Here is a 14756-nt window from a genome sequence, read left to right on the forward strand (position 1 = left end):
CCCCTACCACTGTCCTCCCCATCGCAAACATCTGGTGGCAAATCGCCCGACGCCGCCGTTTGTTTAGTTTAGTCATCGAGCGCCCCCAAGCCGTCCTGACTTCCATCGTATGGTAAAGAAGAAACGGAGCAGCCGGTTTGGTTTCTCGGCGATCTACGATCCGCCGCGGGCGTGGTCCTGGCCGGGCTCTCAGCACCCCAGGTGGATCGCGGGGCCTGGCAGGATCCTCCTAGTTGGACGCGCATCTTCCTTGCGGAATCGGGGGGAGAGGCTACTAGAGACGGCGAAGCTTGCGCTGGCGCAAGTGGGCGAGCTCATGTGGCCAAGTGCCAACTTGTCGACGACATTCTCCAGTGGCCTGCCGGCCCGTGCCCCGGCGGCGGCGGCGGCGCCTGTGCGCCCGGGCGCGGGCGGCGACCCCTTGCCCCGCGGCGCGGTGGCGAAACTGGCAGTGCCACGCTAACCTGTGGGCGGGCTGCGCAGCTGTGGTCCCCCTGTGGAACGACGAGCAAGGGGTGGTGGTCAACTGGTCTTCCTGCGCGGCGATCGTGCTCCGAGCTCCGTCGCGGCCCGCATCGTGCATCAGTTTGGGCTTTCTCATGGAGGAGTAAGACCCATGACCTAGGTCGGCCCAACACTGCAGGCCCAAGAACGGAAGGGCAATATGGTAACTTGGTGCGCCTCTCGCGTCCCTCGTTCGCTGTTGCGGGGCTGTGGCTGATGCTGCGGCCGCTCGAACGAGCACACGCGCACTAGCGCCGCCTGCCGCCGCCGCCTCCGCCTCCAACCGCGATCGAGACCCTAACCCGAGGTCAGGTTCCTCTTCGTGCTTGGCGGCGATGGCGTCGTTCTCGGGGGCGCCCCGGGGAACCCCGCGGCGGGTGAGAAGATCTTCAAGACCAAGTGCGCGCAGTGCCACACCGTCGACAAGGGCGCCGGCCACAAGCAAGGTGAGCGCCAGAGCTAATCGCCCACACTAAGAGTATCTCTCTGTACCTGATTCCTTTGTAGATTGATTGCTTGGTTTGAAGGGGCGACGCAGTTAGTGTTTAATTGTATTTTCTTTTCTGGACACCGGTGTTGCTTGCACATCCTGGGTAGCGGAGGCCTGAATTGCTGTGCATCGTTGTATTTATACCAAAATGTTAGATCAGACGCGATTGCATCCCGGTTGTACATTGATGCGATTTGCGAATCTAATGAAATCCCGAGTGTTTGCTTGCTTGATCACTAGTTTGTTAGGACTTAGGACTGCATTGTGATGTTGGTGCGCACGTTTTTTTAACTTTATCAGGACCAAGCTGTGTTTTTAGTATTGTCACATGATTTATCTCGTCCAGAGCTCCCCGTTTTGTCTTTTTCATCAGATGTTCTGCACCATTTGTTAGTTCGACGCATTATTACTCTGCAGATTTTCAACAATCATATTTTGGTCCTAGTAATCTAAGTACTTCACAGTTGGTTGCTGATACTACAGAGTGCAGCGTCAAGTGCACATGTGCTAGTTTTGATGATATTATAGTGTATTAAATAGTGTATAAACTTGGCTTGGAATTCAAACCATTTGAAGCTAGCGATGTTAATCATGTTGAAACTTTGCAGGGCCTAACTTGAATGGTTTGTTTGGGAGGCAGTCTGGTATAACTCCTGGTTAATCTTACTCCTTGGCTAACAAGAACATGGCTGTGATTTGGGAGGAGAACACTTTGTATGACTACCTGCTTAATCCTAAGAAGGTACAGCTAGCATTCACTCTCCATGAACTTTCACAATTTCAATCATTGTCTATCACCAGCATATGTTGTGTCCATGCATCTGCGGTGTATGTTGAATGTGAAGCTCTGCCATGTATATTTGCAATAGGATATGTCACTTGCTGTATTGGCTGGTGCGTTTGTTACCATGTACCTGCTGTAGAGCACAATGCTAGAGGAATCCATTGCAAGCTTTGTTCTCAGTTGAATTGGTAGCTCCCATCGAGCTTACTCCTGGGATTGTTTAATGCTTATACTTCTACCTGTTTTCAAGCTACACCGATCTATACCTGAATCAGTGATATTTGCTACAAGAACAACTCACTAGTACTTATTTTTATATTGATCACTGGTTCTATTTGTTCCAACTGCCCACATAAGTCGTATGCTTCCAGAGTCCAGACCCTGCTTTCTGATGATATTCATTAATGTAAATCAGCCTTTATAGTTGCTACTATTCTAGCTGTGAAATGATGAACTAGAAAACATTATCCATCAGGTTTTGCATACCATGTCATATTTGTTCTCTCTTGACTCATGGATTGCCATTGTTTGATTTAGTACAATGTTGCAGCAACACTAAAACTATTATGTTTTTCCTACGCAGTACATTCCTGGAACCAAGATGGTGTTCCCTGGACTGAAAAGGCCACAGGAACGTGCTTATCTCATTGCATACCTGAAGAATGCCACCGCGTGATGAGGGTGCTGCTGTGACCCTAAGATGAAGAGCCGCAGTTATTTTTGCAGTTAGAATAGTGATACTTGTTTACTAATTTCACAGGTTGCCTGAACAAGAAAGTTAACAACTACAAATAGTTTTAATGGTTTTATTTGTTGGAAAAAAATGGGAAGAGCTTTTGATTCGGTTGAAGTGTCACACCACCAGAATTCTTTTGAACTGATGAGCATTCAAACGCCCCACTTGGGAAGGTTCAAGATACCTATACTATGTATTCATGTTCGTTTCTCATTTGCTGTCTCTAAAAAGATATCTGATTTCCAGTCATGTGCCCTTAAGCCATGAAGCACCTGTGGTTATAAGTTCAATATTGAATTCTTTTAATGCTAAGCCGAGCTGTAATGGCAGACTCTAAACTATGTAGTGGGAAAATTGTGCAATGGTTTTGAAACTGGGAAACAGCAGGGCAATTCATTGTGAATTCTTGCCCTTGCTCAGATCTGTTGTGTTTGGAAATATAAGCTGATTTCCTCTTCTGTATTGCCATGCAGTTTTTGTCAAATCATGCAGGTGTGTGGTCAAGAACAGGACACCAGAGCGCCTGCTCCTGCACTCTAGTCTTTCAGAACACGAGTCTGGTATGATGGATGCCCTGTACAAGTACATCAGCCTTCCACAACATACCGGCGTGCGTTCTAGAAAAAAGATATACTGGAGCTCCTTTTCTATTATTTCTTTCTATGCTATCCTTAATAGGGGTTGGTTACATCTACGACCCAAATGGAAGGCAAGCCTTTCGTGGTTCAAAAAATGCGGAATCTAGTCTCAATCATCATTTATCAAGATTTTTTGGAGTAAGTTCTTTAGCTTGGACAGGATATTTAGGATATTTAGTTTATGTTGCTATTCCCGGATCTAGGGAGGAGTACATTCGATGGAATAATTTCTTAGATGTATTACCTATCCCGGGGGTTAGGTTCCTTCTGGCGGCGGGTAAGTGGAATCTTTATGCCCAAAGACTTTGCTGGCTTCTTGATTGTACACTGATGCGTAGATGAAAGATGCTACGGCGGCGGCTGCTTACGGCCGCGCCATCATCGCAGCCGGCCAACATGGCAGAGACTTCCCTCGTTACTGACTGTGACGCCCACCGTCGTTCCCGCCGTGCGACGCCTGTTTCGTCTGCTTCATCAGCATGGACAGAGGCGTGTGGCTTCTCTGGTCGACTGGTCGCGCATGTGCGAGAGGCCGAGGGCGGCGCCGCGCGTGGCAAGGGCTCCGAGAGGGAAGAGCAAGGGCGGAGGCTAGCTATGCCAGACAGCTCTCTCTCTCTCTCTCTCTCTCTCTCTCTCTCCCCCCCCCCCCCCCGGGGGGGGGGGGCGGCGTTGAATGACGCGGAGGAGCCGACGACGTCGCGGCAGAGCTCTGTGCTCGCGCCACGTATGCCATGCCGTCCCGCGCGCCGCGCCCAGCATCCCGTCGGTCCTCCGGCTCCATGCTAGATTTCACACCGGCAGCCGGCGAGTTGCCAGCGAGGAAGGGGATGGAAGCTAGGGGACTGGCCGAGTGCGTGCGGCGCTAACTGCTCCGGCGCGCCGTGGCGTGATGGCCGCGACAGACCCCACAAGGGGTGGACGGTATTTGAGATACCAACCGGGTGGACTGTATTTGAGATACCGATCACCCTGGTCACCTGCCAGTCGTCCGATCGATATCATGCGGCCAAGATCGGCGCGTAGCAGAAGGCTCCTTGCACGATGTCAGGTGCGCGCGCGGCAGCCGGTGGTCGTGGTCCGATGGCTCAGGAGATGCAGCGGCTTCCTGATCACTCCGGCGGCGGCGGCGGCGGCCGCTGGGGCGTGAGGCGGCGAGCCGTGGCGCAAGGCGCAGCCATACGTGTTCGCGGAAGTGCCACGCTCGCTCGGGCAGAGGGTTCTCCATCCCGTTGCCACCGTGTTGAGGGGGGCTCGACCGACCGGGGAGGAGAGGGACGGGGGCGCGGGAGCCGTGGAGAACGAGGACGGGGCGGCCGCGGATGGCAGCCGATGCGTCGTCCCCCACGACTGCCGCTCTCGGGGTTCAGAGGTACGCTCGATTTACTTCTCCCCGATCTCACATGCGACGACCTGCTACCTGCGCGGCGTCTCCTCTGTGTCGAGGGCGTTTCGAACTAGAGTAGAGTAGCCTGGCAGTGGCAGGCGATGCAATTCAACTTGCAAGATTCTTACAGCCTCTGAGGTAAATCTTTGCTTCTGATCATTGTTCTTATATTCACTCTCTCATGCACACTGTAACCTATTGCATCTCCTGAGCAGAGAAGGGGTGGCGCAAGAAGCTGCAGCGCGCTGCTCCAGAGTGTGATGACACGCTGCACAAATGCAATCAGAGAGTCCTTTACTTGAAGATGAAAACGTGGACACAGCAAGTGAGGAATTCCAACATGGCCCTATCAGCGTCAGCTCCCAGCTGCTTACGGCGGCGCCACCATAGTCCATAGCCGCCGGCGGGAGGAAGAGCAGGGACGGAGGCTAGCCATGGCCAGACGGCCGCGTCTCTCTCCCGGTGGTTCACAGAATTGAATGACGCGGAGTGTTAGCAATAATCTGGACATGGGAGTGTTAGCGTGTGTGTGTCAAGTTCATGTTCAGACTAGGTGCGTGTGTCGAGCTGCAGCAGGTCTGCACCAGGCGCGCGTTAGAGTCCAGAGTTCACATGCCATGCAAGTTTGTTGCTGGCAGTGAATGAGTCGTAGATGGTTAGGAGTGCATGTTGCGCGTAGTGTTGATCCATGCAGTAGAGGCCGCAACGTCCGGAGTGAGCAGCTTGCGGGGGACGTTGCTGAGCAAGGTATGCGGATCGTGGTGTAGGAGTTCGTGGCATGCATGTTGGCCAGGTCGTGCGCATTAGGAGAGTTCGTGCCCGTGAGCGTCAAGTTGCATGGATCGTGGGTGAATGGAGGTAGTGCTCCAGTATACACGATGTCCAGGTCTACAAAGGCCGGTGAACTCCATCGTTGTAACTTGCCAAGTCTAAAAAAATAAAGTCGCCAATATACAGGCTATTGTTGCGGCCGGGGCGTTTATCGCCATTGCTGTCTTCTTGAGCTGCTGCGCTGTGTTCTAGTGAGTTGTGAACGTGTTTGTTTCCTGGGCTGCGCCAACACGGAGGACCCGACGTCTCGGCGGAGCTCTGTGCTCGCGCCATGTCTGCCATGCCGTCCCGCCGCGCCCTGGATGACTGCATCCCGTGGGTCCCTCCACCACACGGCCGGCCGCCGCCGACGAGGTGCCCGCGAGAAAGGGACATGTAAGCTAGGGCCTAGGGGACAGGCTGAGCGCGGCGCCGCTCCGACGACCGGCGCGCCGTGGCGTGAAGGCCCCGAAAGACTCCCTAAGAGGCGGACGGTATCTGAGTTCTGAGATAGCGACCGGGCGGACGGTGTCTCAAATACCGTCCACCCCCTGGGCACCTACCGACCGCCCGATCGATTCTGTGCGACCAAGATTGGCGCGTCGTGGAAGGCGTCTTCCTCGCCAGGTGCGCGCTGCAGCAGATGGCCATGGTCCGGTGGCTGAGGAGGTGCAGCGGCTTGCTGATTACTCTGGCGGCGGCAGCGGCGTGAGGCGGAAAGCCGTGGCGCGAGGCGCGTCGAGACGTGTTCGTGGAGGTGCCGCACCCGCTCGAGCCTCCGGCGACGCTTGTCACGGTCCCCCCGTGCCGCTGTGACCCGTGTTAACGGGGTCGGCCGGCCGGGGAGAAGAGGGAGGGTGCACGGAGGCGGCGGCGCCGTGGAGGACGAGGACGAGCGGCCGCGGATGAAGACCGACGCGCCGTCCCCTACGACGAGAGGTACGCTTGATCTACTCCCCGACCTCGATCACATGCCGCTACCTGCCCTGCGTCTCCTCTGCGTCGAGGGCGTTCCGAACTAGAGCTCTGCGGGACAGCGGGAGGCAACTGGCTCGTCGGTGAGCTTCTCAAGGCAACTGATCTGCAGCTTTCTTCTGAACATCTCCGAGACAGCGAGACTCCGATCAAAGCTTCTTAGTTTAGACTTTTAGCCGGAGTGGCAATGAGATCCTGACGTGATCACTTGACTCCTCCCATCAGATCAGACGCCATATTCCCTGCCCACTACGCAGCGGTAAGCAAATGCCATCCTCCGACACAGGCGCACAGCCAGCCACGCGCGGGGGCCGCCGTTCGGCAGCATCTGTGGAGGAGCTGGGGACTGAATTCCGCGCCGGCTGAGATCAGAGCCACTGTATAGGCGTCGAATCTCTAAGGGGATCACCGGGATGCATCGCGACGGTGGGTGGCGGAGGTCGCCGGTGGCGGCGGGGCTCGTCGGCTTCTCCAGCGCCAGCCCGGAACATTTGCAAAACACCCCCCTGATTTGGATCGCGATTACTAATCGCGATCCAAATTAGGGGTATTCATGTAAACATGTGGATCAAATATTTATAAACTACCTCTAGTTTGGATCGCAATTAAACGAGGGGTCCTTCTGAAAACCATACAAAATTCTTCAGAAAGCCCTCAGGAGTCCGGACCCCCCTCCCGCCCCTTCTCCGACGGCCGCCGCCGTCCTCCCCAACTACCGCCTCGTGTCGTGCTTCCGTAGCAATGGCCGAAAGGTGGCGCGCGATTCGCTTCCAGCTAGAGCTCACGCAACCGGGGCGTGGCGGCCTCGTCCCCTCCAGGAGCACGTCTCTGCTTGTCGGATCCCGTGCCGCAACCACACGCGACTCCGCAGCTGCTAGCCCCGGCACGATTAGTGGTCTGATGATTGCTACGGAACAGTACCGGCAATGGTGAGGCAGTGTCCGGCTGTACTAGAATTGCTTGGAGGGGAGAAGTTTTGGTCTCTTGCAGCTGTACTGCTTTGGGAGGGCTAGCAGTAAATTAGGGCATCATTTGCAGTCTGAAATTCTGGGATGCGCATGAGCTTATGTGCTGCTTTTTCTGCTATTCTGAAGCTTTAAATTTTGATGCCTATTGTTAAATTGCTTGCCACCAGCAATTTTCTATTATTCCAGTTCCAGGGAACATAGCTAAGCTAACTGAAACATACCTCATGTGGCTTTGGTTATTTCAGTATCATGTACCAGTACCACCAGCAGGCTAGTTTGTTGCTGTTTTGAATGTCTGATGTATCACACTTGTCTCTATTCCATCACTTAAAATTACTTGCAATCTAACCTAAGAAAAAAATATATGAATTTAGGTTAAATTGCAAGTAATTTAGGAGTAGCTGGGAAGCATGATATGTGTATCTTGCACAACCTGCAGCTCTTATAGTTTATTTCTGTAACAGTTCTTGTGATGTCATTTCTCTTTCTTGATCTTCTTCAATCAGTTAACAGGTTATTTCATTTGACGCAATTCCTTACCCACATTCAGCACTGCTATACTGTCTCTGGGTATCACTTATTTAGATCCCAGCTGAAATGTCGACCAAAGTATTCCTGGATGGCTGGATCATCTACTGCTATGATTGGATTCTGAGTGCATCATACTGCTGTATCGTCTGTATGGTCAAGTTCAGTATGCAGAGTCCTTTTACATTCTTCAGAGAATGAGGCATACTTCCTTCGAATGAGTTCCTATCAAGCAGCAAGAACTCCAAGACTATGCAGTTTCCAATATTATCAGGTATCTCACCAGACAACTGGTTTGCTGCCAGAACAAGCTTGTTGAGGTTGTTCAATCCACCAGCTTCTATTGGAAGAGCTCCAGATAGCGAGTTGCATGTTAAGTCCAAGTATGAGGAAAGGAAAGTCAATCTCAGAATCTCCCAGGGGATCTCCCAGGCTTGTTGCAATTGGCCCTTTATAAATTGTGTTTGGATGCTAGTAGCCATTCCATCTGTGTGAGGTTTCCAAGAGATGGAGGTATGAGACCCGACAACCGATTAGCGTCCAAAACCAACTGAACAAAGTTCACTAGCTTCCAGTGCTATCTGGAATAACTCCGAACATGAACGTGTGTTCTATCTCCAGTAAGCTGACTGCAGAGGCTGACAAGTTATACCAATGTTCCTGGGGATACTTCCAGTGATGTTATTACTTACGGTTACGGAAGCGCACTTCATTTGGCTCCTAATTGCTTCTGTTTGGTGTTAGTATAGCTTCCTGGAGTTCTGGTTCATCCATTGGCCCGGTGGTGTAGCTGTTGGAACTTATAAAAAATACCACTCCCGGGCCAACAAGATCCAAATATAAAAATTGGCTTAAACTGCCTCCAAATCAAGTGCAATTAGACACATGGGCTTACATAAACCATGCTGTCACTAAATCGATTTTCAGATGTCGCCATGTTGGCAGGCGGCAGACATCCAAGCAAAAACACTGTCAAAAGAAAAACCAGATGCTGGCGAATTATCATGCCCAATGCTCTAAAAATAACCTGTATACATATTGCTGAAAAGATCAACCCAGGTGCCGTGCTGTTTCGAAACCAAAGAATTTTGCAGACCACGCAGCTGGAATCGCACCAGGGGCTTCTCTGCCTGATACCCCTGACATCACACTGACGGAACGGGCCCACGCCCCAGCTTCCGTGTGGTCCGTCAGCGCCCCACATGGTGCCACGTGCTCCTCTCCTTCCTTCCTCTCCAGCGCCTTCCCGTTCCCCACTCCCTCCCCGCTCTCCCCCCCCTCATCTTATCACTTCCGCGCTCTAATGGCCTCACGCCCCGCCACTCAGGAAACGAAGACGAAGGGCCCCACTCCCTGACACCCTCCCCCGCGCCCCTTCCATGAGGCCGCCGCAGCTCCCCCCCTCCCCCGTCCTCTCCTCCCACTTCTCGCCGCCGGCGGCGCCCGGGGCCTCGCCGTGGCGGCGGCGGCGGCTGCTGCACCGGGGGCGGGCCTTCCAGCCGCCGCTATCCTCGCTGCGGGAGCCCAACAAGGCCACGCTACGCAAGGCCTCGCCCAACGTCCCCTTCCGCCTCGGCGGCGGCGGGAGCGGCAACCCCAAGGACCGCCGCCCCGCCGCCGATGAGGAGGAGGAGGAGGAGGCGAAAGGCGGTGGCGGCTCCGGGGCCGTTACAGGGACGCTGCTCGCTGGAGCGCTCTTGGTTGGGGTCGTAGGGGGCTTTGGGGCGGCCGGTTACGTGTACAAGGACCAGATCAACTCCTTCCTCACGCAATTCTCTGGGTTCATTGATGGTAATGGGCTCACCAGCCTTTGCTCTTCAGCTCTTATTTCCATGTGATTGTTTGAGCTCAGCTGGTGACTGGATACGACTATACGTGTGTTTTGACTTGGGTAAAAGCCAGTGGACTTGAAAACTAGTGTTTTCAATGACATAGGTACAGTTGCAATATGCGGATGTCATGTTTCAAATAAGTACAGGTCTTAACTATGTCATAAATTGACAGTGATACCATTTAGCATCAGCATTTACCCCTGTAGGGATTCTCAGTATTACGTCGTTGTCTGCCCATTCCGATCACTCTGTGGATGGCACAATATGTTGTAACTTGTTACACGGAGTATATGGGAAAATAAAGAACTGATCAGTTGCATGTCTGCACTGCTTCTTGTTTGATTGTCATGGAATTGTTGTGCTTGACCCTTAGTTGGATATTTTTGGCTAAACTGTTTTGTTGCCTTATATGGACAGGTTATGGTCCCGCTGGATATGCTCTTTTCGTACTTGTATATGCAGGATTGGAGGTATGTTCTCAAGTTAGCAACCTTGTTTCATTCTCATGGTGTTGTTGTAGAAGCTTATGGTCATATCCATGGCAGTAGCAGTCACCTGCAGATTATAGCACAAAGTTGAAAAAGTTTTGCCACATGCATCTAATAGCTTATATTATTTTTCTTCATCTCAGGTTCTTGCAATTCCAGCAATACCTTTAACCATGTCAGCTGGTCTATTATTTGGCAGTGTCACTGGTACAATTATTGTTTCGGTCAGTGGAACAGTAAGTAACCCCACATTGGTATCACTTGTGTTGTTAATTCATCCCCCATGGTTGCACTTCCTTACTGAACTCTATTGATTTATAGCTAGCTGCAGCAGCGGCCTTCCTTATTGCTAGATACTTTGCCAGAGAGAGAATTCTCAAACTGGTTGAAGGAAATAAGAAGTTCCTAGCAATTGATAAGGCAATTGGTGAAAATGGATTTAAAGTTGTTACTCTGCTTCGTTTGAGTCCCCTATTGCCTTTCTCCCTTGGGAACTACCTATATGGCTTGACTTCAGTGAAGTTCTTGCCTTATGTCTTGGGCAGGTTGGTTTCTCTCTTTGCTTGCTTGCATTTCAGTGTGGTTCTTATCTTCAATTCTATAAGCTGCATTTAGTGAGAACCTAGTTTCTTCTGCATGTCATGTGAATTGTGATGCAGTATTATCAATCTGGATATGTGTATTTTATGAGACCAAAATAATAGCAAATTTCATATGATATATCAGATTATGACTTTGAGACTATCACTTTCTTGTTAGTGCAGTTGGTTGTGAGAAATGATGTTAACACTATGGTTGTTCAAAAACCCTGTTAGCCTGGTATAACCATTTTTGTGCCATTCACATGCAGTTGGTTGGGAATGCTTCCAGGATCATGGGCTTATGTCAGTGCTGGTGCATTCGGGCGAGCTATAATTGTAAGTTCTTAAATCATCAGTATTTTTTTTTTGGTCCATATTCAGTAAAAAGAACTCCCACTGCCAGAAAAGTGGATCTGTTCCTAACTCTTTAGTATCCACATGTTTTGTTCCATCAAGTTATTTTCCAGCTTCTATAGCTGCTAGGCTGTTCTATTCCCATATGGGCTCCTGCAGTCCTGCTCATATGTTACACACTTACACCTGAAGAGTTATTGACCTTTTGTCCAGCATCCAGCATGGTAATTATTAAGAGTTCATTCTAGGCAAGAATACTTGAGATGTTCACATATTCCTTTGCAGACATCTCTATGACACCTCAAGGCATCAGTTAGCCTTTCTATTTAGCAGTTGCTGTTCTCATCTCTGTCATAGCAGTTCAAATACTTCTTGAGAATATTAGAATCTGGTGTTAGCGACAATCGACATAGTATCACATAGTTCTGTTGACTCATAATGTAGTATTACCCTTTCTGGGTGAGGATTGATGAGAAAAATGTAACTGTAGCGAGCAAAATGATCTCTATTGGTTTTCCTATTTACATGGCAGTAGGTCTTACCTTTGTAAAAAAAATATCAGCAAGTCTTACCTTTAAAAATCTCTATTGGAATAATGACATTGCCTTCTCATTTTTCACAGCAAGATGAATCAGAGATTGGTTTGCAAGGAAATGGACAGCTATGGACACTGGGTGTAGGGTTATTATTTACAGCCGTTGCAGCTGCTTATGTAACAAGGCTTGCAAAGGTAATGTCTTTTTGTTTTTGGTATGGAGTATGGACTATACATACCTATATAATGTGGCAATTCACAAATGAGATTCCTGCAAAAAGGCATGACCTAACGGGATGTTTCTGATACCCCCAGATAGCAAAACTTCATGAATGCTTGGGGATTATTCCCACACGTGCTTAATTTGTACTGACTGCTCTCTTTCATCTTTCATCTGTTTTTTTCAGGATGCTGTAAAGGAGATCGACGATTAGAATGGTAGGACACACTAGTAGAAAGGGGGGCCCTCTGGATAGTATACTAGCACATTGTACATCACTGGCACCTTTGGTGCAATCTAATCTAATAGAAATTCAGAGCAATTTTCTGAGGGAATTTTTATCTCCTGTTGATGTGGTCTCAGTTTCCATTGAACTGGAATTCCTATTTTGTCATACCGCTTGATTCACTCTACCATGAACCTTCACAGGCCCCTGTGAATCTACCAAGATCCAACAGTGAAAACTATACCGAATCTCCCTACCAGTAATCACCACAAGAACAAGCTCCATCCTTCATGTGGTGGAAGCAGTTCGCATCTCTCAGAATGATCTCCCTGCCGTACACCTTGGCGACCATCTTGATCGCGGCATGGCAGTCGCCGCACACCCGGAGGTTCTTGAACACACGGATGGGCGCGGCCGCCGGCACGGCGAGCAGCCCGAAGGCCACCGCGAGCCTCTCGCTGTGGTACGCCAGCCCCCTCTCCCTCCCCTCCGGCGCCTCGTCCTGCAACGCCCAGTCCGTGTCCGGCACGTACCCTTCGGCCCGGATCCTCTCCGTCATCTCCTCCACCTTCCCGTAGATCTCGGCCGCGCGCGGGTGGCCGCGGTCCTCGACGTGGAACAGGTGCGCCACGCCGTTCACCCCGACCCAGCTGCACCCGGGCTCCTTGGTGATCCCTCTCGACTTCATCAGCGCGCGGATCCTGGCGACGTCGCCCCAACGCCTCGCCCGGGAGTAGAGGTTGGAGAGCATGACGTACGGCACGGCGTCCGTCGGGTCCAGCCTCCACACCATCTCGGCCGCGTGTTCCGCGAGCTCCGCGTTCCGGTGCACATGGCACGCGCCCAGCAGCGCCTTACCCACTGTGGCGTCCAGCTCTGTCGAGCTCCCGTTCAGCAGGTCCATGGCTTCCTCCAGCCGCCCCGCCCGGCCTAGCAAGTCGACCATGCACGCGTAGTGATCCGGTCCGGGAGCGATGCCGTAGTCGGTGACCATGGACCGGAAGTGAGCCTGGCCGGCGTCGACGAGGCCGGCGTGGCTGCACGCGAAGAGCAGGCCGATGAAGGTCACGTAGTCCGGCCTGCACCCGGACCGGACCATGTCGGCGTAGATCTCGAGCGACTGCCTTCCGCGGCCGTTCTGCGCGCACCCGACGATCAGGGCCGTCCACGTGATGGTGCACCGCGCCGGCATCGCGTCGAACACCGCCCGCGCGTCGCGCAGCGCGCCGGTCTTGGCGTACATGGACACGAGCGAGTTCCCGACCGAGAGGAACGGCTCGAGCCCGCGCCGGACCGCCGCGGCGTGCACCGACCGCCCCATGTCGAGCATGGTGGAGCCCGCGCAGGAGCTGAGGGCGGCCGCGACGGCGAACTCGTCGGGGCCGACCCCCGCGGCCACCATGCCGCTGTACACACGGGCGGCCTCGCCGTGCGCCCCGGCGCGCGCGAGCCCCGTGAGGAGGGAGGTCCAGGTGACCACGTCCCGGGCCGGCATTCCGTCGAACACGGCGCGCGCGGCGGCCGGGCGGGACAGCTTGGCGTAGGCGTCGACGAGCGCGTTGGCGACGTGGAGGTGGGACGCGAGGCCCGCGCGGAGGAGCAGGGCGTGCAGCGCGCGCGCCGCGGGCGGGGCGCGCAGGAGCGCGGCGGAGTTGAGGAGCGGCGGGAGGGTGTACTCGTCGGCGCGCAGGCCCCGGGCGCGCATCTCGCGGAACAGGGCGAGCGCGCGCGGGTAGAGGCCCGCGCGGGCGCAGCGGGAGATGGCCGCGTTGTAGGCCACCAGCCCCGTGCCCGGCGGCAACACCATCGCCGCCGGTTGGGCCCGTCGTGGTGCGGTGCCCGTGGAATCGGGCAGCGCAGCGGCAGATCACGAGCCGCGCGCGGAAGGTTCAGGGGCAGCTTGTGCTTGTGCTTGTGCATGCATGCACACACCACCAGACATCAGGTTGCCTCACAGGATCAAGAGTGTTGAGTCATCTAGCTTAGATTACAGTGATTAATTTGGGCCAGCTCGCAGTCGCAGGGCAGAGGAAAATCAAGGTAGCCGCCCCCGGAAGAGAAGAACCTCCTGCCGGAGTTGTGCGGGCCGGTCGCAAAACAGCACCGGGTTTTCCTGCCGGCGGCCAAACTCTAAACTTTTGCTGACTACTAAACCGACCAACTTCTCATGACTTGCACGTACAAATGATAGGCAGATTGATTTTCTCCACTAACTTGAGCAGCTAAAACGTGCAGACCAGATTTCGCTTTCACTTTCAGGAAGCCACAACGTGCCCATTGCACGGACATGTCATTCACTCTGGCGAGAAATGCAAGAGGGACGGCAGAGACAGACCAGGATGAAAGAGAGCTCAGCCGTCGACGTGGACAGACTCGCGCCTTTCACAGCGGCCGCTCCTTCCCCCGCTCCAGGCTTCCAGCGCCAAAAGGGCTCGACGAACAACAGCCCCTAAATTTGACCTGAAAACGTATCGGATTTTAGTTTAGTTTTTTCTTTTGCCGATTATGACTGCGGCAAGAAGGCTCCAAGATCTCGCTCTCCTCCGGACGCCCTATGCCTTCAGTACCAGAGAAAAGCTGCAGCGGACAAACGAGATATCTCAAGCGTAATTTTTGACCGCCCCTCAAATCGACGAGAAACGACGTCGAATGTTTTGTCAGCAAATGCCTCTAAGGCCATGGAAAATCTCCATTCAGAACACC

At 53.0% G+C, this 14756-nt stretch overlaps 2 protein-coding genes, 2 long non-coding RNA genes and 1 pseudogene across 4 annotated transcripts; 4 read left to right on the forward strand and 1 right to left on the reverse strand.

The window, feature by feature from the left end:
- Positions 1-655: 655 nt before the first annotated feature.
- On the forward strand, positions 656-2887 carry LOC112894549 (annotated as a pseudogene).
- A 930-nt stretch (positions 2888-3817) lies between these two features.
- LOC112895379 lies at positions 3818-5507 on the forward strand. The gene is made up of 2 exons (XR_003229184.1): positions 3818-4674; positions 4752-5507. It is a non-coding gene; the product is annotated as an uncharacterized LOC112895379 (long non-coding RNA).
- A 506-nt stretch (positions 5508-6013) lies between these two features.
- On the forward strand, positions 6014-7429 carry LOC112895763. Its single transcript, XR_003229266.1, has 2 exons — positions 6014-6404; positions 6547-7429. It is a non-coding gene; the product is annotated as an uncharacterized LOC112895763 (long non-coding RNA).
- A 1654-nt stretch (positions 7430-9083) lies between these two features.
- On the forward strand, positions 9084-12162 carry LOC112893161 (TVP38/TMEM64 family membrane protein slr0305). The gene is made up of 7 exons (XM_025960342.1): positions 9084-9608; positions 10067-10119; positions 10281-10373; positions 10459-10682; positions 10988-11054; positions 11695-11802; positions 12015-12162. The coding sequence occupies exons 1-7, from the start codon at positions 9197-9199 to the stop codon at positions 12039-12041; spliced, it is 984 nt and encodes a 327-aa protein (XP_025816127.1). The 5' UTR covers positions 9084-9196; the 3' UTR covers positions 12042-12162.
- A 90-nt stretch (positions 12163-12252) lies between these two features.
- Positions 12253-14628, reverse strand: LOC112893160 (pentatricopeptide repeat-containing protein At2g03880, mitochondrial-like). Its single transcript, XM_025960341.1, has one exon. The coding sequence runs from the start codon at positions 13858-13860 to the stop codon at positions 12307-12309; it is 1554 nt and encodes a 517-aa protein (XP_025816126.1). The 5' UTR covers positions 13861-14628; the 3' UTR covers positions 12253-12306.
- Between the last annotated feature and the right edge of the window lie 128 nt (positions 14629-14756).

The sequence above is a fragment of the Panicum hallii genome, chromosome 5, assembly GCF_002211085.1.
Source record: "Panicum hallii strain FIL2 chromosome 5, PHallii_v3.1, whole genome shotgun sequence".
NCBI lineage: Eukaryota > Viridiplantae > Streptophyta > Magnoliopsida > Poales > Poaceae > Panicum > Panicum hallii.